This window comes from Meriones unguiculatus, chromosome 12 (assembly GCF_030254825.1).
Source record: "Meriones unguiculatus strain TT.TT164.6M chromosome 12, Bangor_MerUng_6.1, whole genome shotgun sequence".
In the NCBI taxonomy this organism is placed as follows: domain Eukaryota; kingdom Metazoa; phylum Chordata; class Mammalia; order Rodentia; family Muridae; genus Meriones; species Meriones unguiculatus.
The window spans coordinates 75,204,508-75,228,709 of NC_083360.1; the positions used below are offsets into that span (position 1 = coordinate 75,204,508).

Genomic DNA, 24,202 nt, shown 5'->3' on the forward strand with positions numbered 1-24,202 from the left:
TTATTTAAATTTAATGCATTTCTTTATAGACAGACTCACCTTTCTGTTTTAAACTTTTATATAAATTGTTATGCCATTGGACTCATAAATGTTTTCTCCAACACCAAACTAAAGGACAAGCATTCCAAAAATTTAATTCAATTCTCATAGCCCAATTTCTTCAGTGTGTCTTGAATCACCTTCATTTATGACATCTTTCTTCACTTGTGTGAGGAAGGCCCAGAAGCTTCAGGGCATGCACCATATATTCCAGTTTTCTTTTCTTCTTCATTCTTCAGCATCACTGTCTAGGGACAGCACAGATGCAGTGACTGACTGGGGAAAGGGTGAGGAAATTTCTGAACTTCAGGCTCAGCTTCTCATTGATTGGGGGCTTGAAAATAAATTTTTGCATAAGAGCAGTGAAGACAATGAACAGTTCAGACCTGGCCAGTTGTTCTCCCAGGCAAGCTCTCTTTCCTGAGGGACAAAAACAGATGAGTCACTTTATCAGCTGACTTTACTACTTCTTCAGGCTGGTGTCCCCTAACTTCCCACTGCAAATTCTGAGCTGACACTGGGCTTTGTGTCCAGCTCATTATGTCTAACATCTTCCTCATTTAGTCAAATGGGCCTGATTCAAAGTGGTATTTTCTGACCTTTGGCATAACAATTTGTCTCAGACTTTTGTTTCACTTTGCTAGCACAAAGAATTACCATTTTCCCAAGTATCATGGTTCCTTCCATTGATATTTGTAAATAATGCCTGGGCAGGGGGCATTCTTACAACTCTGTGAGCAATTGCTCTAGGGTACCTTACACCATACATACATGAACACTGCATATCCATCAAATGTTTGTATAAACACATGTATTTTTTGGCTGTATCAATTGTGTCCATTTTCTTGTAAGTCTCTTTATTAAATACCTGGGTTTAAATGGGAGATCTCTGATGATCTAGGAAAATCCCAGCACTACCCCATTCTCTTCTTTGGTGAAAATTCTCATCAAGTATCCCAACAACAATGCAGTACTCCATCTGGTCTCTAACTCATCTTTAAGCCCCTGTTTGTGTGGATTTGTTTGTGTATATGTATTCTCAGTTTGTATTCATGAGTGCATAAATACCAGAGGACAAGGGTGTTGAGCATCAAATGCCAACCCCCTCCCCCACGTTTTTAGATAAGGTCCTAAGTCTTTGAAACTTGCCTAGTAAGCCAAGCCACTGAGTCCCAAGAAACCTTCCTTTCAAGCACTAGGATTATAATAAGCATAGACTCCTCTGCTCCAAGTTATTCTTGTGAGTTCTGGAGACCAAATTATTCTATGCTACCAAGGCAAGCACTTTACCAAGTGAGATGTCTACTCTGCCATCAAGTGCTTTCTTTCTTTCAAAATAATATATTTTTCACTAAAAAATGGATATAATTTAGGAAAAGAAATGTATTAGCTATAGAAAATTTGCTTAGACCAGCAGTAAGACAAAGCTATTCTTAATATTTGAGCTTCTTTTCCTCTATCCTTATGGGGTTTCCAAGAATACATGATAGCAGGAATGATAGTATGCACCATTCCAATAAGTTATTGTATACAAAGCTGCATTGGTTTTCAATGACATTAAACATTCTAGAATTTCCTGATGCATACATGTTTCCACTTTGTTATCGGCCTAATACATATTGTTGAGGAAATAAAATGAAAACAGACCTGAAGAGGTACATAGTAAATGAATATATATTACATGATGCCAGCATCTTACTTTATATGATTTTTTTGTAACTAATATGTTTTATTCATCTTTGTGTTTTTCAAGATTTTTCTGTCGCTTGTCTTGAATAATATGGTTATCAACTTATTAAATTCCCAAGTTAAGAATCCACGTACCATGATATACAAATTTAGAAGTTTGGGTTAGTAACATGTCCTGACTACAACTTCCTCTGTGATTATGACAAAACCATTCTTTATCATGAATCTAAGACCTCCAAGTGGGCAAATATGAGAAATGTTCTCTTTCTTTCTGAGTGTGACAGTGTAAGTGGGAACTTGTTGTTCGGCAGGAAACATGTGATTAAAAGCTTGGCCTGTGTGATGGGTAATATTGTTTCCCATGGTGGTTTAGGTTAGAGTAGTTCCCATAGGCTCATACAAGTAAATACTTAGTCAGCAGGGAATGAAACTGTTTTGTGAATTAGGAGTCATGACCTTGTTGGAAGAGGTGTGTCACTGGAAATGGGCTTGAAGTATCAAAAGATACACTAGGTCCAATTTCCAACCCCCTTCTCTCTGTCCTCCATTTCTTGTAGAAAAATTTTAATCCAGCAACATGGCTGCTCTGATCAGAGCCAAAGTCCTTCTAGGTCTGTATGATCCAGCTCAAATACAGATAAGCCCTTACTACACACCATCAATCTCCAAAAAATGATGATGGTTTGTAGACGGAAGCACCCATGTTTGAAATTGTTGTCTGACTGAGAGGCAGACAAAATGACAAATAAAACAATAAGAGAAGTACTTGACAGAATACAATATGCCCATCTCTCACAAGAACAGAGAGGAATGAAAGCCAACTTAAGAGAGAGGAGAGAAACGATGGCAGTTCATTGAGTTCATTTCATTTGAGTTCAGGCAATGCAGTTGAGTTCAGCTCAGTGCAGATTGGTACAGTTCAGTTGAATGAAGAGTTCAGTTAAAAGCATGAAGTTCCACTCAGTTATGTTCAGTTCATATGGAGAGGAGGCAGTTTTACTGGAAGAGTTTTTCAGAGTCAGGTTGAAGACAGAACAAGCTAGACACAGGTAAAGACAGAATGAACGTGAAAATGAGAAGGAGCCAGGCGATTACAATAGATTGCTAGAGTTAATTTGAGGCCAAGTAGAACAATTCAGTCAAAATTGAGAAAAAGCAGTTTGAATCAGTCAGCTTGGAGAGAAGTTTGAAATACAATAGCTGAGTGAATTAGCCAGCCTAAGTTGAAAAAGAGCTAGAAAGTTGAGTTTATTCAGCATTCTAGGAAGCTGAAACCTTTTTAGGCCTAGGTAAGATTGTGTGGAGGCTAGAAGCTACTGGACAGTAGGTTAGCAGACAGAGGCAGTAATCCTCCAAAGTGACAAAAAGACAGGCAAATAACATTTACTTTTAAACAGTCACACACACACACACACACACACACACACACAACCTCTCCCTCTCTCTGTTTGTGGATCAGGATATAAAGCTCTCACCTATTGCTCCAGTGCCATGCCTGTCTGCTTTTTGTCATAATGATTATGAGCTAATTCTCTGAATTTGGAAGCAAACCCCCCAATTAAGTGCTTTCTTTAATAAGATTTACTTTGGTCATGGTATCTGCTCACAGCAACAGAATAGTAAACGAGTCAGTTACCATCTTGACGGAGAGATACCTAGAAAACTGGGTTCTATTTCTGAAGTCATTTCAGAGATGACTAAATATAGGTCATTGAATATAGACATATAGGTCATTGAATTGAGAAGAAACCTGTCCTGAGCATGGATGGTAGCATACGGCTCAGCAACACTTGTCACTTGTCAAGGCTCCCTCTTCCTGAGCCCCCATGACTGAGTTGCTGTGTCTGCTCATGACCATCACACTCCACCTTCTTCAGCCTGTGAACCTGGACTCTCTCCTCGTCTACAGGATACTTTTAGGGTTTCAAGCATGGGCTGGATTATAGATGCTTCTTATTTCAAATATTTCAGGTTTTTTGAACTAGGCAGCACTGGTTGCCCACTTCTCCAACTTTCCAACTTGCTGAAGGCTATTTTATTATAATGTACTCGTGAGTGTGTAAATAAAAATAGTAACAGTAACATATTGTTTACAGCGTTTGTCCCTAGATTATGTGACCAATGTTGATGTCAGAGTTCATGCTTAAAAAGAATTTCTTTCTGCTTTTTTTTTTCTAAATTCCCTCTTTTCTTATTTCTCTTTACTCAGATCCCAGATCATTGTGGAAAGCAAATGGTCCTGGGCATTAATAGAAAGCAGGCAGATTAAGCCACGGGAACAAGCCACTAAGCTTAGTGCTTCTATAGCCTGTGCCTTAGTTTCTGTTTCCAGGTTCCTGTCTTGAATTTCTACCTTGGTTTCCTTCAGTGATGGACTGTGATCATGAATTATATGTTAAATAAACCCTTTCCTTTTCAAGTTAAATTTTGGTCATGGTTTTTTATCACAGCAATAGAAAGCAAACGGGATTTTAATGACTGAGGAGGATTGGAATTCTGGAATAATTGGTAAGATGAACCCGACACTTTAGCAGTTCCCTCTCCCCACACCAGGGAGAGCACTAACTGTAGCCTTCACTATTGAGTTTCTCATAGCATCAGTGAATGCTAACAGCTCTTCAAGGATGCATTTTCCCTACTCATATATGGTCTTTCTCTGGAAAATGTGCTCAATCAACTGGGAATCTTGAATGATACCACACTCAGGCTATGTAAATTGAACATGTGTAGTTTAGTTTTTATTCATTTGTCAGCAAGGAAGTCCATCTATAAGCTTGTTTGCCCAACATGGCAGTACTGGGAAGTGGTATGTCTATACATAATTAAGTGTGTTTGAGCCATACCCACAATCTGGGAGCACCCTTTCCTTGCCTTCTGACATTCAAGAGGTGGCCATGTTTTTAGTCAATCACTTTTAATAAAGGCTCGATATCACTGCAGGCACTGGTCTTATGGCCAGCTGACCACAGACTGAGAGTACTAGAACCTTGAGTCAAATAAAACTTCCTCCTAAAAAGTTGTTCATCTCAGATATTGTGTCAAGGAGGGAAATTCAACAAACATAGTCTTGACTAAAGGCTACTTGGACACTTTCCCTTTCACCAAAAACCAGAAAAGCACTAGTGAGGCTCTGGGTTGCTGTTTTTACTGCTGTTTTTACTTTACAGCTGGTGTGGATAAAACAGGTACAGGGACAATACATGAAGCCCCTATGGAGAAAAGACTTTGCAATATGAAGAAAATGCATGGATGCAGGCTTTATTTGGCCTAGAGAATCATTTCCCTATAAAAAGCATGAGGATATACTAACATTTCTTTCACTGGAGGCCTGGGAAACAACACAGAAAGCACTTATGTGGGATGTAAGAAGAAACAAAATTCTACACTTTCAAGATCTGATTTGATAAATTAAAATAATTATAATAAATGAAATATGTAACTGATATTTTGAGCTATAATTGAATTTTCTTTTAGTTTTCTTTGAACAAGAAGACTGGAAAGATGTCTTGTACTCTGTCAGATTTCCTACTAAAGTGAATTGTGATATGTCAACGGGATGCACATGGAGAGACCAAAAGAACAGAAACAGTTCCAGCCAGACACTACCAGGGCATCCCAGAATTCTACAGTGTGTTCTCTGCTTAGTGTTTAGTCACCTTCTGGAGTGATAGTGTTAGGAAAACACAAGCCTCAGTGTGAAAAAATCTGGTGAACATTGAGCTCTAGCTACAGAACATTGGGTCTGTGTTCATATCTCTGCAGTGCTCACTAATTCCAACTTGAAAGGCTGCAAAGGGACACATGCTCTAAGGAACAGTTCTGCCTCTTCTTTGTCATACTACGTTCATGCTCTTCTGTGTGTGTTTAACATGTAATATATCACAGTATATATTCATGGAACTAAGGACCTACATAATTACTTGTAATTATATGTGCAATGCATAAAAGCCAAGAACTGTAATACAGCAGGACAGTTTGTTACTTGTTTAGCAATAGCAAGACTACAAGTTTTGTTCATTATTGGCTGTAGAGAAAACATAAGAGAGTGGATCATCACCATATCCCCTTAACCGACTATCAAGTTTCAGAAAACAGGTTATCTAACTAGATTTTTAAAAGCATGCTTAAAGCCATAAAAGAAAATTACTTACTTCCAATAGAAGAAGCATTGTTATAGGTCATAACCCACAACAGTTATGCAAAGAACAATTATAACTATCATTTGATATACCCATTGCGGCAAGTAGGTAGCCAGTCTCCCATGCCGCCTACCCACCTCATTACAAATTTGAGATATTTACCTTTGAGTGCTCATTACTTAACGATAATTTTATATTTAAAGATTTGAAAAGATGTCATGTATCTGAATACTTTCTTATGATGAGGAGGAAGAAAGATTCGGTCTCTCTTGTTTCTAATGTTGTGGGAAACAAAACAATGGAAGCCAAAATTTCCATCAGAGGCAAAGGAAGAGCTTGAGAGAAAGGAGTGGTGACAAGCAGTGCTAGTTGCAGAGAACATTGGGATGCAAACAACATGCTGGAGCTGCACTGGCTAGAGCTATATGGAGATGTTCAAATTACAGAGGAGATTTGTGGGCTTAAGAGAAGGGATCCAAGATGGCAGTGCCAGGAGAACACTGCATCTGAGGAGCAGGACAGCAACGTAGGTATCATGAAAAAGAGACTGAACTCTGGGTCCTAAAACAACAGTGAGCATGTTTTCCAGGTGAGTGGAAACTCCACAGTGCAGGAATCAGTCGGGTCCACTCTCAGATCACCCAGCCAGAGCCCGGAAGAGATCGCGGTTCTCTCAGGCACTGGATCGCCAGACCAGAACCACATGCCTGTGTGTCCTGATGACCTTCCCAGACTGAACGGTGGGCACAAAAACACCAAATAATGGGAGTCCCAGTTGTGAGAAAAACCCACAGGGAAGGAAGGAAATGGGACTGACTTCAGGTCAACCAGTCTTTCCCTAGAAAAAGTCCCGCAGACCAGCAGGCACACACTACCAGCCCTGAGCAGGGCTCCAGCAGGGAGCACAGAGACCGGCTGCTCACTGGACTCTCCATCACAGAACTGTGTGCTCCAGGGCATTAGAGACTGGGAGTCTCTGTTGGGAGAAAACCCCACAGGGAGGGAAACAACTTAGAACACTCAGCTGACCCTCCCTCCCACCCCCACCACGAGCACACACAGGAAAGTTCCCAGGAAAAGGTCTCAGATTCCTGCCCAGTCACCAGGTTGGAGCCACACCTGCCAGCACCTGTGCACTCTATGTGCCAACCCAAACACCACAGACTGGGCCTTCCTGTTGGGAAAAACCCACAGTGGGGCAACAACTGGCCATACCTCAAGATAACTAGCTCAGGAAAAGTTTCTGGCTATCCACAGTCTCCTGACTCTAGCCTCCAGCTGCACACATGAGAGCAGAGCTCACCTGCCACTGACTACCACTTGGGTACTGGGGCACAGAGCCCCAGCCTCAGACCTACAGAAGCCTGGGATTCGAGATTTACCCCCAGATACTGCTCCAAGAGGAAGCCAGTTATCTCTAATTAAACTGACCAAACCACAGGGCACTCAGGTTACAGCAGCAGCTCAGTAAATTTACAGCAAGAAACACAGAAGCAGGGTAGTTGTCTCCAGGACTTCTCTGGATGAGAGGAGAGCCCCTTTGACTAACAAAGGCCACAATTATCACTCAGGTCTGTACACCTGAGGTGAGCTGTGGCAATCCCTGAAAAACACCGGCCATTCAGTGACCATACCCAAAAAGCTGAGGAGACTTCCTTCAGGAAAAACCATCTTCCTGCCAAGTGGATTCTCTGCACTACAGGATTCCAGGAAGTACCAGAAACTAACACCCAACACCCAAGATAGCCCAATGGGTAGAGGGCAGCATAAAAGCTCAACCAACAAAAGACAGAGCAATATGGCATCTCCAGAACCCAGTTATCCAGGGGCAAGCAGCCCTGGACACGCCAGTATAATTGGAATTCAAGAAAATGACCTAATATCCAAGCTTATGAAGGGGATAATAGAGGAAACAAATAAAATATGTAAAGAACTAGAGGAAGATAAAGTCAAACAGATTATGGCCTTTCGTAAAGAAATACAAGGAAGAAAAGACAAACAGATTATGGCCATCCCTAAAGATATACAGGAAGTTGCAGCCAAACAGTTTGTGGCATTTATAGAGGAAATATTTAAATCACTGAAAGAAATAAAAGAAACAGAGGATTGTTCAAACAAACAGACGAATGAATTGAAGAAAAAACAGAAAAATACAGTCAGGTGAAGGAAATCAACAAAATAACTCAAGATATGAAGATAGAATTGGAAAAATTAAAGAAAACACAAATGGAAGAAATGGAGAGAAAGAAGTTAGGGAAGATAACAGGAACGACAGAGTTAAGCATAACCAATAGAGTACAAGAGATGGAAGAAAGAATCTCAGGTGTGGAAGATACAATGAAAGAAGTCAATATATCTGTCAAAGAAAATGTTAAATCTAAAACATTTCTGACACAGATTATCCAAGAAATCCAAGACAACAAACATGAAAAGTCAAAACCTAAGAATAATAAGAATAGAGGAAAAAGAAGATTCCCTCCTCCCAGGCACAGAAAATATTTTCAACAAAATCATTGAAGAAAATTTCCCCAACTTAAAGGAGAGGCCTATAAGAATACAAGAGGCTTACAGAATACCCAATAAATTAGACCAGAAAAGAAAATCCTCCCATCACATGACTATCAAAACAGTAAGTATACAGAACAAAGAAAAAATACTAAAGCTGTAACAGAAAAAGGCCAAGAAACACATAATGGCAAACCCATCCGAATCACATCTTCTCAACAGAGACTATGAAAGCCAGAAGAGCCTGGACAGATATCATGCAGACCCTAAAAGAACACAGACTTAAGCCCAGGCTACTATACCCAGCAAAACTCTCAGTACTCATAGGAGAAAACAAGATACTCAATGACAAAAACAAGTTTCAACTATGCCTACACACAAATCCAGTTTTACAGAAGACACTAGAAGGAAAAATACAGCCCAGGAAAACTAACTACCTTCAGGAAAATGCAGGAAATAATTAGCCTCACTACAGTAAAGCAAAAAGTAACCAAGCACACAAAGTTACTACCACAGCCAACATCAAAATCAAAGGATCAAACAGCAACTGGTCATTAATCTCTCTCAACATCAATGGACTCAATTCTCCAATAAAAAGACACAGACTAACAGAATGGATGCATAAACAAGACCCAGCAGTCTGTTGCATAAAAAATACAAAACAAACAAACAAACAAACAAACAAAACAAAAAACAAAACAAAACACCTTAGTCACAAATATAGACATTACCTGAGGGTAAAGGGCTGGAAGACAGCTTTCCAAGAAAATGGACCCAAGAATCAAGCAGGAGTAGCCATTCTAATATCTGATAAAATAGACTTTCAACCAAAATTAATTAAAAGAGATGGGGAAGGAAACTTCATACTCATCAAGTGAAAATTCCAGCAGGAAGACATCACAATCCTGAACATCTATGCCCCAAATACAAGGGCACCCACATTTGTAAAACAGACATTGATAAAACTTAAACCACACATAGATCCCCACGCATTAATAGTTGGAGACTTCAACACCCCACTCTCAACAAAGGACAGGTAAATAAAGCAGAAATTAAACAAAGAAACAATGTCTCTAACAGAGGTCATAAATCAAATGGACCTAACAGATATCTACAGAACCTTACACCCAAATAAAAAAGAATTTAACTTCTAATCAGCACCTCATGGAACCTTCTCCAAAATAGACCATATAGTTGGTCACAAGGGAGCTTCAAAAGATAAAAGAAGATTGAAATAATCCCTTGTATACTATCTGATCAAGAACAATTAAAGCTGGACCTCAACAACAACAGAAATAGCAAAAAGCCTACACACAGAAGGAACTGAACAACTTGCTATTCAATGAAAGCTGGGTCTGGAAAGAAATAAAGAAAGAAATAGAAGTCTTCCTTGAATTCATGAAAATGAAGACACAACTTATCCAAACTTATGGGGCACAATGAAAGCATTGCTAAGAGGAAAGATCACAGCCTTCAAGAAGAAATTCGAGACAGCTCATTCAAGCAACTTAATGGCTCACCTAAAAGCCCTAGGGGGAAAAATAAAAAGAAGCAGACACACCAAAAAGGAGTAGACATCTGGAAATAATCAAACTCAGGGCTGAAATCAATCAATTAGAAACAAATAAAACTATTCAAAGAATCAATGAAAACAAGAGCTGGTTCTTTGAGAAAATCAACAAGATAGACAAACCCTTAGCCAAACTAACTAAAAGGCAGAGAGACACTATCCAAATTAAAATCAGAAATGAAAAGGGGGACATAACAACAGACATTGAGGAAATCCAAACAATTGTTAGGACTTACTTCAAACATCTATATGCCACAAAATTTGAAAATCTAAGTGAAATGGACAATTTTCTTGATCAATTCCACTTACCAAAGCTAAATCAAGACCAAGTAAATCAAATAAATAATCCTATATCTTCTAAGGAAATAGAAGCAGTCATCAAAAATTTCCCATTCAAAAAAGCCCAGGACCAGATGGTTTCAGTGCAGAATAATACCACACCTTCAAAGAAGAGCTAACTCCAATTCATTTCAAACTATTCCACAAAAAAGAAACAGAAGGAACACTACCAAACTCATTCTATGAAGCCATAGTCACCTTGGTAACTAAACCTCACAAAGACCGAAAAAAGAACAAGAATTTCAGGCCAATCTCCCTTATGAACACTGATGCAAAAATACTCAACAAAATACTTGCAAACTGAATACAAGAACACATCAAAGATATCATCCACTATGGCCAAGTAGGCTTCATCCCAAGTATGCAGGGGTGGTTCAATATACAGAAATCCCTCAATGTTAACATATTAACATGTTATCATATTAACAAACTGAAAGAAAAAATAAAACAACACTATAATCTCCTTAGATTCTGAAAAAGCATTTGACAAAATCCAACATCCATTCACATTTAAAGTAGTAGAGAGATCAGGGATACAAGTCACATACCTAAACATAGTAAAGGCAGTATACAGCAAGCCTATAGCCAACATCAAACTAAATGGAGAGAAACTTAAAACAATCCCACTGAAATCAGGGACAAGTCAAGGCTGCCCACTCTCTCCATATCTCTTCAACATAGTTCTGGAAGTCCTTGCTAGAACAGTAAGATCATTGAAGGAGATCAAGGGGATACAAATCGGAGAGGAAGAAGTCAAAGCATCACTATTTGCAGATGATATGATAATATACCTGAGTGACCCCAAAAATTCCACCAGGGAACTCCTACATCTCATAAACACCTTCAGCAAAGTGGCTGGATACAATATTAACTCAAAGAGAAAAGGGCTGAGAGCAGAATTAGGAAAACCACCCCCTTCAATATAGCCACAAATGACATAAAGTACTTTATGTGACCCTAACTAAGCAAGTCAAAGACTTACATCAAAAAAATTTTCAGTCTCTGAAGAAGGAATTAGAATAAGAAATCAGAAGATGGAAAGATCTCCCGTGCTCATGGCTTGGCAATATTAACATAGTAAAAATGGCCATCTTACCAAAAACAATCTACAGATTCAATGTAATTCCCATCAAATTACCAACACAATTCTTTACAGACCTGGAAAGAAAAATTCTCAACTTCATATGGAATAACAAGAAACCTAGAATTGCTAAAATAATCCTCTACAATAAAAGATCTTCTGGAGGTATCTCCATCCCTGATCTCAAGCTGTACTATAGAGTAATAGTAATAAAAACTACATGGTACTGGCATAGAAACAGAATGGTGGATCAACAGAACCGAAAAGAAAATCCCAGAATAAACCCATACACTTATGGGTACCTGATTTTGGACAAAGATGCCAAAACCATACAATGGAAAAAAGATACCATCTTCAACAAATGGTGCTGGTCCAACTGGATGTCTACATGTAGAAAAATGCAAATAGATCCATACTTATCACCCTGCACAAAACTACATTCCAAGTGGATCAAAGACCTAATAAAAAAACAGATACATTAAATCTGTTAGAAGAAAATGTGCAGAAGGGCCTTGAACTCATAGGCACAGGAGACAATTTCCTGAACAGAACACCAACAGCACAGGCTCTAAACACAACAATTAATAAATGGGACCTCATGAAACTGAAAAGCTTCTGTAAAGCAAAGGACACTGTTGACACTGCTGTCAGAACAAAACTACAGCCTACAGACTGGTAAAGGATCTTCACCAAACCTATATCTGACAGAGGGCTGATATCCAGTATATATTAAGATCTAATGAAGTTGAAAAGCAACAAATCAAGTAATCCAATTAAAAAATGGGGAACAGAGCTAAACAGAGAACTCTTTGTAGAGGAATATCAAATGGCAGAAAACACTTAAAGAAATGCTCAAAGTCATTAGTCATGAGGGAAATGCAAATCAAAACGACCCTGAGATTTCACCTTACACCCATCAGAATGGCCAAGATCAAAAACTCTAGTGACAACACATGCTGGAGAGGTTGTAGAGAAAGGGGAACCCTTCTCCACTGTTTTTGAGAAAGTAAACTTTTACAACCACTCTCGAAATCAATCTGTTGCTTTCTCAGACAACTAGGAATAGCACTTCCTCAAGATACAGCTATACCACTCCTAGGCATATATCTAAAAGAGGCTCAAGTACACAATAAGGACATTTGCTCAATCATGTTTGTAGCAGCTTTATTTGTACTAGGTAGAAGCTGGAAATAGCTCAGATGCCCCTCAGTGGAGGAATGGATACAGAAATTGTGGTAAAACTACACAATGGAATATTACTCAGCAATAAAACAACAACAACAACAAACAAACAAACAAAAAACAACAAGGAAATCATGAAATTTGCAGGTAAATGGTGGGAACTGGAAAAGATCATCTTGATATACTCACTCATATAGACTTATAATATAGGATAAACCTACTAAAATCTGTACACCTACAGAAAGTAATCAAGAGGGATGACTGGCTAAAATGCTCAATCCCCATCCAGAAAAGCAAGTAGGATGGACATCAGAAGAAGGAGTAAACAGGGAACAAGTTAGGAACCTGCCACAGAGGGCCTCTGAAAGGCTCTGCCCTGCAGACTGTCAACTGTCAAAGCAGATGCTGAGACTTTTGGCCAGCCTTTGGGAAGAATGCAAGGAATTTTATGAAAGAAGTGGGAAATAGTAAGATCTGGAGAGGACAGGAGGTCCACAAGGAGAGCAACAGAACTAAAAATATCTGAGCACGGGGCTCTTGCCTGAGACTGATACTCCAACCAAGTACCATGCATAGGGATAAACTAGAACCCCTGCACAGATATAGGCCATGGCAGTTCAGTGTCCAAGTAGGTTCCATAGTAGTGGCAACAGGGACTGCCTCTGACAGGACATGATTGGCCTGCTCTTTGATCACCTCCCCCTGAGGGGGGAGCAGCCTTACCAGGCCACAGAGGAAGACAATGCAGCCACTCCTGATGAGACCTAATAGACTAGGATCACAAAGAAGGAAAGGAAGACCTCCCTATCAGTAGACTTTGGGAAGGGCATGTGTGGAGAAGTGGGAGGAAGTTAGGAATTATGAGGGGAAGAGGGAGGGTGCTACAGGAGGGATACAAAGTGAATTAATTGTAATTAATTAAAAAAATTTAAAAAAAGAGAAGGCAAGGGGTGAAGTAGGATTCTGACCTGTTTCCTTCTCATTACCACTTACCCACTGAGAATGGTAGAAAAGAGTCTCTCTTCCTAAACTGTCCATTCTTCAAAAAATGCTCTGGATTGAAGGTATCTGGAGTGGCCCACTCTTTGGGGTCCCTGTGCAGAGCAGTCAAGTTGGTCAGGACCATGGTGCCCTAGAAAGGACAGCAAAGAGTCAAGGTTTGATGTGTGGAATGGGCCTAGACAAGGGGTGGGGGTTCCCAACATCCCTTTTGTGTTTGCCTCCTTAGCTCCCCACAAAATCCCATTCTTAGTTCAGATCAATTATGGACTGTGTGTCCTTTGCATATTTCAGGGCTATTAGACTTCTCTTTATTACAAACTGCAGGTTTGTGGGAAGAAGTCAGCATGTGATATGGAGAAGACATCTGAACATGCATGGGAAGTTAATTGCATGCAGTGTTAGCAAGTCCAGTCCATCACGCTCCTGGTATGTTGACTGGACTCCTCAGAGTGTGCCTTTACCTCACAATTACTCCTCTGCCCCATTCTATCACCTGAACCATTCGCTGAATGTCTCAGTCTCTGATTTTGTCATGTCAGTTACTTTTTCACACAGACGCCTTACTACAGGCTGCTCAATTGCTCTCTCAGTCCCACATCTGCTCCACAGATAACAAGGAGGCATGGCATAAATACAACATTACCACATCACAACACCATTTCCCATTATTTTCATTATCTGCTCTGTAAAATAATTCCATAAGTTTTAGTGTGAAGAGGCATTATTTGATTCTCCAGGATCAGTTTCCTCCACCATCTTGGCTGCCATAGTTTGTTTTGTTTTCTTAACAGCACAGTTTCCCATTCATTCCAATCCCCCTTTAAACATTGTTTCTTTTGTCATGAATACTATTCTTCCTCTATGATGTCTGACTAAAGTCTAATGCTTTTTTTTTTTTTTTATTCTCAGCACTACAATCTTTTCCTTTAGAACCTCTCTTTTTCTTTTTCAGGCTTTGCCTTTCATCTTTCATTCCAGCCTTTCTGCCTCTAGTTATGACCAGAGTTCTTTCTTTTGGGCATTCTCATGACTTATATTTATGACACTAACATGCTTATTTTGCTGAGGATGTTATACAGACAGAAAATCTTCAGGTGTGCAAGCAGTAAAAATCGTATCTCATACACAGAGTAGGAAGATCTGCATGATGACCCCCCTTTCTGTGAGTACTGCACATTATTCTGTATCGTGGTTTCCACTGCAGTGAAGAGATGTAAGATCCATTGCCATGACAGTCGCACAGTGGACAGATACACAGTCTCTTCTGGACCTAGGATTATGTAAGGTCAAAGCCTTGGATTTTTGCTACACTTGCATATTATCTGGTTGGATTGTCAGTGCCTAGAACCTCTCTTAGACTTGGCATTGAAGGTGCATGTCAGAAGACATATGTTGAAGTGGTCTGCTCTCTGGGGTTAAATGCATGGTTATATGTGTGCCTCTGGGGTAGACTTTCCTGATCCTAACTAACTCTGAAAGTTTTCCTGAGAACAACATATTCTGAGCATATAAGACAAAGAACTACAAATCCACAGAAGCTACCTATGCTAGTTAATCTTGATTATGGTCTCTCGTAATTGATAATTGTCTAGGAGATTACAACGGAACCCCACTGATGGTAGGCCATGAGGACATTTCCAGAGAATATTTTCTAATGGCAGTACACTTTCCATGGCTTTGTGACACCATACCCCTCACTTAGGAACTTGGTGGGCAGATAGTCTGTTTCAAGCTCTCCTTCTGCACCTTGACAACTATCATATAGACTTCCCTGCTCTGCCTTTCCCATTCATCATGCTGAATTGAAACCTTGGACCTCTACCCTTCACTGCCAAGAAATATCTGATTTTGTTCAATATATACTATACAGAAAGGAAGGAAGAGATGATTAAATAGCCTTGTGTAGAAAAAGTGTGATGGGATCAGAAGAGCTCTCTGCAGAAACCCTGATTAGATCCCAAACTACGGTCTGCATATGGCCTGCAAACAGAGGGAATGTAAATAGGATTCATGGAGTAAAAAATGATGGATATCTCCCAGTGTAGTAGTAAGTCTTGGGCAGTAGAAACAATCAGAACAGGTTTAGTTCCAGATTCTAAATCTTTTGTCATTTTATATTGTCGTTGAGAGGCCTTGTGTAAACTTATTTCACTGAGTCTCAACTTTCTAATGTATAGAGTGGGGATTAATGCTTATGAAAAGAAGATTAGACATTTTGAAATAAATAAGCATCCTCAGCACATGTTTGCTTTGGAATTATCTACTTTTTTTCTCTCAATTTCTTACATGTAATATTTTTCTTTGGACTGGTTTCCTTTGTGAGACAGAAAGTTCTCAACTATGGGAGAGTAAGCAAAATCTGAAAAAGCACATGTTAGCACGCATAAGGAAAAGAAATTCTTACTCCTGTGAGGTCACATTAGCATAGGAAAATATGAGGATGTTCATTAGCAAATAAAGCTAACTTTGACTGAGAAAATCCAACCAAAGTATCTTATTTTTTTCTATTCTCATGGTGCTGACGTGAAATGAATGCTACATTTTGTTGTAAATATTATGGCCAAACTTTGAGGAGATTGCAAATAATCTTATGAAAAAGTGGAAGTTAGTAAGACCCGGAGGGAACAGGTGCTCCACAAGGAGAGCAACAGATCCAAAAAAATCTGGGCACTTGGGTCTTCCCTGAGACTGATAGTCCAACCAAGTAGCATGCATCGAGTTAACCCAGAAGCCCTATGTAGCCCATGACAGTTCAGTCTCCTTGTGTGTTCCATAGTAATGGGAACAGGAACTGTCTCTGACATGAACTGATTGGCCTGCTCTTTGATCACCTCCCCCTGAAGGGGGAGCAGCCTTACCAGGCCACAGAGGAAGACAATGCAACCACTCCTGATGAGACCTAACAGACTAGGATCAGAAGGAAGGAAAAGGAGACCTCCCCTACCAGTGGACTTGGAGAGGGACATTCATGGAGAAGGAGGAGGAAGGGAGGGATTGGGAGGGGAGGAGGGAAGGAACTACAGGGGGGATACAAAGTAAATAAAATGAAATTAATAAAAAAATGCAAAAAATATCTCTCTTCTAATTTAAATGACTTCTTGGGACAGACATATGTGTTATTTTGTTTGGGTTCTTCAGATGATGCCAAAGACTAACTGGATGTCAGAAGCTGAGAGTGAAAAATTACCTTCGGTAGGTGGTACCCAGCCAATGTGCTATCAGCGGTTATTTCTCTGGGAACATTCAAGGGGTTGACATTGCCCATCCTCAGCACCTCATGGATGACAGCATTGGTGTAGGGCATGGACTCTCGGTCGTCTGTACTTGGCTGCCTGTCATGGCCAATCACTCTATCAATCTCAGCCTGTACTTTCTCTGCAAGAAAACAGGAGGCTCTGTTAGCTTCAGTGTTTAGGGCTTTCTCCTGAAGACAGAGAAGCTGTCTCTAAGACTTTGCCTTTGTACATTTCACCCAGTGTTTTGTTTATAAAGAAACACCATGTTCCTCATCTCCTCAAAAAACTGCTATGAAAAACTGTCATCTCTGTGATTTTCCTTGTGCCTACCATATAACCATTGCTCTCCATGTATCCTGAACTGAATAGCTGTGATCAGCATGGCTAAGCTCATAGCAGTCCCATTTAGGTTTCTGCAAATAAGATCCCCTAATCTAATGGTTTGGAGAAAGCAGAAGCTTAATATTCTGAGTGTGAGTGTCTGGAATATCTACAATCAAGGCATCAGGACATTTCTTATCTGATAAGGATTAATATTCTGTCTCTAGATGGCAAAGCTTTGCTGTGTCCTAGTGTCCTAAGGAAAAGGGAATTTCTCTGATTCCTGGTTTTTAAAAAGAAACGTTGAAGAGAATTTCTATTTTCCTATTTATGTGCATATGCACATATTCCAAAATGAAGGAGTGAAGTGCATAGGACAATTTGTAGGAGTGAGTTCTCTTCTTGTGTCATCTGGGCTCCAGATATTGAAAGCAGGAAGTCAGGCTTGTAGCCTTCCCAGCTGAACCATTTCACTGGCCTATTTAAAGGCGATAATACAGTTCACAATTCTAATCGTCTCCAAACACATCTCCACTGGTAAATGAATTTCATGAAATGCATTCATAGGAGGATACAAACTTTCTTCCTCCTGAATATTTATAGACTGTGATTTCCCAAGGAGCTTGCAAACTGTGAGAGAATATATTTGCTGCTGAAGCTACTTACATTCTTAAATGCATCATTTCCTAATCTGACAACTAATAATAAGCAGATCTTATTTTATACATATTTTGATAATTTCATGGACTTATATAAGCCAAACAAAGAGTTGAAACTGCTAAGTGTCCTTCATATGGTTTCTTCACTTTTGATCATAATAGAGGTTCTACTGTTTTCTAACTAAAAGCTTGATTTTCTAGATTCTTTTTGGAGTCAATCTGAATATATGACTATGTTCTGCCCAGTAAAATGCAAATAGACCTGATGTTTGACCCTGTGACAACATCTGAAAAGATGGCTCCCTGCTTCCTTCCCATGTTCTTTTGCTGAGGTTAAAAGGCAGTCCTAAGATTCCCTGCACTCTGCAAAAAGTTTGGCTATGAATCTCAGCATGTATTTTGATACCCTGCTGGTTAGAGTCTTTCAGAAGCCCTCTGTTGTAGGCTTATGTCCTGTTCCCAGTTTTCTCCCTCTTCTGATGTCCATCTCCTTTGCCTTTATGAATGAAGATTGGGCTTCTTACCAGGGTCCTCCTCCTTGGTTAGCTTCTTTAGGTGTACAGGATTTAGTATGATTATCCTACATTATATGTCTAATATCTACCCTTAAGTGAGCATATACCATGTGTCTCTTTCTACTTCTGGGATACCTCACTCAGGACAATCATTTCTAGAATCACACCTTTTGCCTGCAAATTTCATGATTTCTTTGTTTTTAATTGATGAGTAGTATTCCATTGTGTAAATGTACCACAATTTCTGTATCCATTCCTCACCCGAGGGACATCTGGGTTGTTTCAGCTTCTGGAAATTACAAATAAAGCTGCTATGAACATGATTGGATAGAAAGGGGGAACAGGAGCTCCACAAGGAGAGCAACAGAACCAAAAATTTTCTGAGACTGATACTACAAATGAGGACCATGCATGGAGATAACTTTGAACCCCTGCACAGAAGTAGCCCATGGCAGCCCAGTGTCCAAGAGGATTCCCCAATAACAGGAACAGGGACTATCTTTGACATGAACTCATGGGCTGGCTCTTTGATCACCTCCACCTGAGGGGGGATCAGCCCTACCACTCCAAAGAGGAAGAGAAAGAAGCCAGTCTTGATTTGAACTGATAGACTAGGGTCAGATGGAAAGGGAGGAGGACTTTGGACTGGGGAAGGAGCATAGGATAAGAAGAGGGAGGAACAGTGGGATTGAGAAGGGATGAGGGTGGGGACCACAGCTAAGATACAAAGTGAATAAACTGTAATTAATAAAAAGAAAAAGAAAAAAAAGGCAGTCCTAATTGAAGCCACCTCAGAGAGGGTAGAGATAAGCCTCACTCCCTAACAATTTAAAAAAATTTGGAGTAATTTGCCTGTTACACTTTCTAATTTAGACTTTACTTTAAATGTAAATAAATGTCTATCAGTGAACAATAGTCTGTTAAATACCTAAGTTGACATTTTATATAACAAACATGATCACCATAGCCACAATTTTTTTAAAGTAGGGTCTTCCTTTGTATACAATAACCTCAGAGTTGTACTAATCTTGCCTTAGAATCTCAAGAATTATGGTTAATTGTGTGTGGTTCACGAACTATGGATAAACAGTATGTTTAAGTGTACAAATCAAGGACAAATTATATCAGGGCATGGAGGTGCTCAATGAGACTTTCTCCAACCAAGGACCATGTATGGATATAACCTAGAACCCCTGCTCAGATGTAGCCCATGGTAGCTCAGTAACCAAGTGGGTTTACCCTAGTAAGGGGAACAGGAACTATTTCTGACATGAACTGAAAGATTGACTGGCTCCTTTATCTCCCCCCTCCTCCCTGAGGGAGGAACAGTCTTCCTAGGCCACAGAGGAGGACATGGCAGCCAGTCCTGAAGATACCTGATAAGCTACCTTCAGATGGAAGGGGAGGAGGACCTCCCCTAGCAGTGGGCTTGGAAAGGGGCAGGGAGGAGATGAGGGAGGGAGGGTGGGATTGGGAGGGAATGACGAAGGGGACTAGAGCTGGGATACAAAGTAAATGACCTGTGATCAATATTAAAAAATAAAAATTAATAAAAAGTGTGAAAATCAATAATCATGAAGCATATTCATATTATTGTGGTGTAATTATCAAGAAATTTTAGTTGAAACTGAAACTTAATATCTATTAAATACACTTAAGTTCCCATCTTCATTCAACTTTTTACATATAGAGAATTTACCATTCTAGGTAACTCATTTGAGTGGGACAGGACAGTTTGTGAAATTTTGCAAATGGTTGCTTAACTCATCACCATGTCCTGAAAGCTCATCAATGCTAGTGCAGTTACCAAAGTTCACTTCCTTGTGACTGGATTGCCTCTCTAGCTCATGTATGTCATGCCTCATCTATTCACAGCCCATCGATACTCTGGCTGGTCCTCTGTCTTAGCTGCTGTGTATATTGCAAAATTATCATGGGTACAGTAAGTGTTACTTAAATCTGCTGACATTCTAGAGCCTCTGCCACAGAAGACACATCTGCATCTCAGCAACTTTTAACTTTTTTAAAATGCACATATTCAAAGAGATGTGAATTTTAAATTGTTTTAACCCAAGATGCATATTGTACAAGTTTGAATAAAAAATGATTTCCATAAGCTCAGGTACTGGGGTCAGCTTTGATTGTTAATAATCTTGCACAATTTCCAGTTTGCTCTCTGTGCCCTGTTTGTACTTGAGATATGAATTTTTAGGTTCAAGATCTGGCTATATGCTCACCACCCCCACCCCCCACTCTTATAGAGTCTTTTTTTTTTTTTTTTTTTTTTTTTTTTTTTGAGCCATAAATTAAGTCTTCAGCTTCTGGAAATCAAAACCTTCTGCCAATATGATCCAATGGCCCAAGGGGCGAAGACAACATGGAAGTTAAACTTATTAGTGTCATCCTCATATTTGGGAGCTGCAAGATGGTTGATGATTCTTCCTTTGTAGTTTATGAGATCTTACGAGGCAACATGGCATATAACAGGAGAGTCCCCATGAGAGGCCTATGAAAACACATTGCATTGAAAGTGAAGCCTGGGTACCAGTAGAACTTCAAAGATGCTGCAGATGCCCTACCCAAGAGACATCTCCAAAAAAATCTGCAAGGGATAGTAAATAGACTTATGTTGAAGGGTGAAATTGAAACTATGTTTCCAGACATCATCCATGGAGTTTCAGGCTTTGGTGTTTGAACAATTGGGTTTCATTCTTGCTTTGTTTTAGAGTTTCCTCACCATTCTTCCATGCTTCTCTTTTACACTGGAAATGTATACTCTATTCCAGTGTATGCTGGAAGTATATAAATCTGCATTTTGGTTTTACAGTGAGTCACAGTTAAGATATTGCCTTGAGTCTCAGAAGAGACTCTGGACTTTTGAACAGAATTTAGACTGTAAAGGACTATGGAGAGTATTAAAGTTAGACTAAATCACATTTTGCATTATAACATACCATGAACACACAGAGGCCAAGACCTCAAATGTAGAGGATTTAATGAGAAGTGTAAAGAATAGCATATAGTTTTAAACACTTAGTCCTAGGAGGTGGTGTAATTTGGGAATCCGTGAGACCTTTAGAGAAGGGAAGGGTTGCAGTATTTTCAGAATAAAAGAAATTAAGGTCTTCCTAGAATTCAATGAAAATGAAGACAAAACATACCCAAACTTATAGGACACAATGAAAGCAGTGCTAAGGGGAAAGTTCATAGCACTAAATGCCTTCAAAAAGTAATTCGAAACACCTCATGCAAGCAACTTAATGGCTCACTTGAAAGCCCTAGAAAAAAAAAAAAGAAGCAGACACACCAAAGAGGAGTAGACGTCTGGAAATAATCAAACTCAGGGCTGAAATCAATAAATTAGAAACAATTAAAACAATTCAAAGCATATTCTTATATCCCACCTGATAAACTCTTCTATTTAACCTTGAGAAAAATGTTATGGGATGGTCCACTACTTTTGAAGGCCTGGAAGTCTGTGGAACAAAAACAAGGCCACACATTGTTGCATCTCTTGATGCAGAGAATGGCAATAACTTCGTAGCAGTAGTGGCTCAATCTAAGCAACAATTTTCAGAAGCATCATTTTGCCTATCCAGGTGCATTCACCACATGCTCACCTTGCACTTCTGGGTAGAGGGCCATGAAGAGCAGAGCCCAGCGCAGTGTGTCCGTTGTTGTTTCTGTTCCAGCAAAGAAGAGGTCCAGAGTGCTGCAAATGAGGTTTTCTTCATTGAAACTTGTAGCAGTCTTGTCTGGGTTCTAGAGAAAACATTGTGTTTTTTTTTTAAGGTCTACTCTTTGTTTATCTATCTCTTTATTTATTCTCCTATAAGTGACATCTTGACTACAGTTCCCCCTCTCTACAATCCTTCCAGACTTCTGCCTCATCTCTGCTATTCCCCAGATCCACTTCTCCTCAGTTTCTCTTCAATGAAGAGCAGACTTCCAGGGCTATCAACCAAACAGGGCATAAGAAATTACAATTAGATTAAGTATAAATCCTTAGATCAGTGCTGGATGGAGGCCACCCAGTAGGAGGAAAAAGGTCCCAAGAACAGGCAAAAGGGTCAGAGACACCCCCCATCCAAATCCTAATATTAGGAGTTCCACAAAAACACTGAGCTGCATAACCATAAAATGTAGAGTTAGAGGACTATATCTGGAATTAACTAAGATCCAAGTTGCTAGCTACATGTGTGTAGAATTTTCCTTAATTAAACCATTTAAAGTGGGAAGATCCCCCTTTAACTAGATCTTCAATGGTGCAAAAGTGTATTTTAAATCTGGGCCACATCTTCTGGTAGCAGCCTACATGGAATAAGAGAGGTTTTTGCTCTTCGCCTGCTTGCTTCTCCTCTCACTGGCAAGACAATTCCTTCACTGTTCTTAGAGCATATTTCTTTGGGATTCTGGCATATACTTAAGATCAGCTGAGACATCCAGTTCATGGATGATTCTTAGACTTTTTATTGTTAGACAGTCATTGTTGGACTAGCTGGATCACAGACTCCAAAAGACCCTAATTCTCAAGAAACATCATATATATATGATTTACTAGAATGACTTATAGTTCTGTTCGTCTAGATTTCTCTGAATAATACAAAACCACATCTGAATCATGATAAGTTATGTGAATTAAGTGAAAATATAGCAAATACTCAACAAATGTTTTTGCTCACAACAGAAATTAAGTAAAAACTTTATGTTCACTGTCCTAATTAATACTCTCATTAATTGTTCATTATTGAAATCTCTTGGGAACTATTTTAAGTGTTTCAATCTAAAGGGAAAAGTATCCTGGCTTTTGGAATCCAAGGAATACCATAAAGTCACATTGGACAGCAAACCTCCTACAAGAGATTTACTGTGAGGAAAAAACCCAGTAGTGTTTCTGCCTTTGCTTAGATGAGGAACAGCAGAGAACTGAGCAGACACTGACTATACAGAGTTTCTTGTAGGATGGGCAGTTTCTAGGGTAGAGATTTACAGGGTGAAGATTAGTGGGATTTCAATACCTGACCTTGGAGGAGCTCAGGATTGGTGGGTTTTCCTGTTCAGGGATGGGTGGAATTATTTTTCTTTTAGGGTGGTCTAGGCTACTATCCTGACTCAGGGCTGTGAATGACCATGATAGTACCCTAGGGCCTTTAGGTGAGTCTGTGGAGTCGGGATTGACTAAGAAATTTCATCATATTGGGGCCTGTCCAATTTCCTGCCTTGAGGGTTTATGAAGTTTAGAAAGTATATAAAGTTTAGGAATAGAGTACACAGCAGGGAAGACCATTTTTATTAGAGTGAACAGCCAACACATATCAGTAGTTCTAAAGAATGTAATACTGTCTTTACAACTTTCTTTGGAAGAATCAATTTTTGTTGTTGTTGTTTTGCTTTGTTTTGATTATTTATTACAATTTGGTCACTTTGCATCCCAGCTGTAGTGCCCTCCCTGATATCCTCCAAGTTCCACCTTCCCTCTTATTCCCCTCACCTAGTTCATTGATAGGGGAAGTCCTCCTCCCCTTCTATCTAGCCATAGCCTATCAGGTCTCACTAGAACTGACTGCATCTTTTTTCTCTGTGGCCTGGCAAGGCTGCCCTCCCAGGGGGAACTGATTAAGGAGCCAGCCACTAAGTCCATGTCAGAGACAGCCCTTGTTCCTCTTACTAGGGAAACCCACTTGGAGACTGAGCTGCCATAGGCTACATCTGAGCCTGGGGTCTAGGTCCTCCCCAAGCATTGTCCTTGGTGGCTGCATTGTGTTCCTGTTAATGTTGATGGTCTCACACATGAACTCTATATGGTAAATAATTTGCCTCCTCCTCTAAGGGTAAAATGATGCTTCTATTGAATTGTGGCAGACATATGAAATAAATGAGAGGGTGGACAGGCATTACCCACTGTTCACTTGCTCAGAGGAGGAA

General features: G+C 39.7%; 1 protein-coding gene across 1 annotated transcript in view; it reads right to left on the reverse strand.

The window, feature by feature from the left end:
• Positions 1 to 204: 204 nt before the first annotated feature.
• The window catches only part of LOC110562465 (cytochrome P450 2J4-like), a 44,015-nt gene continuing 20,017 nt past the window's right edge, over positions 205 to 24,202 (reverse strand). Inside the window, exons 6-9 of the mRNA XM_060365241.1 lie at positions 21,898 to 22,039; positions 16,734 to 16,921; positions 13,538 to 13,676; positions 205 to 459 (exon numbers count right to left, since the gene is read on the reverse strand). Of these exons, the coding sequence (XP_060221224.1) occupies positions 281 to 459; positions 13,538 to 13,676; positions 16,734 to 16,921; positions 21,898 to 22,039 (648 nt within the window). The 3' untranslated portion in view covers positions 205 to 280. The remainder of the gene's footprint in view (positions 460 to 13,537; positions 13,677 to 16,733; positions 16,922 to 21,897; positions 22,040 to 24,202) is intronic.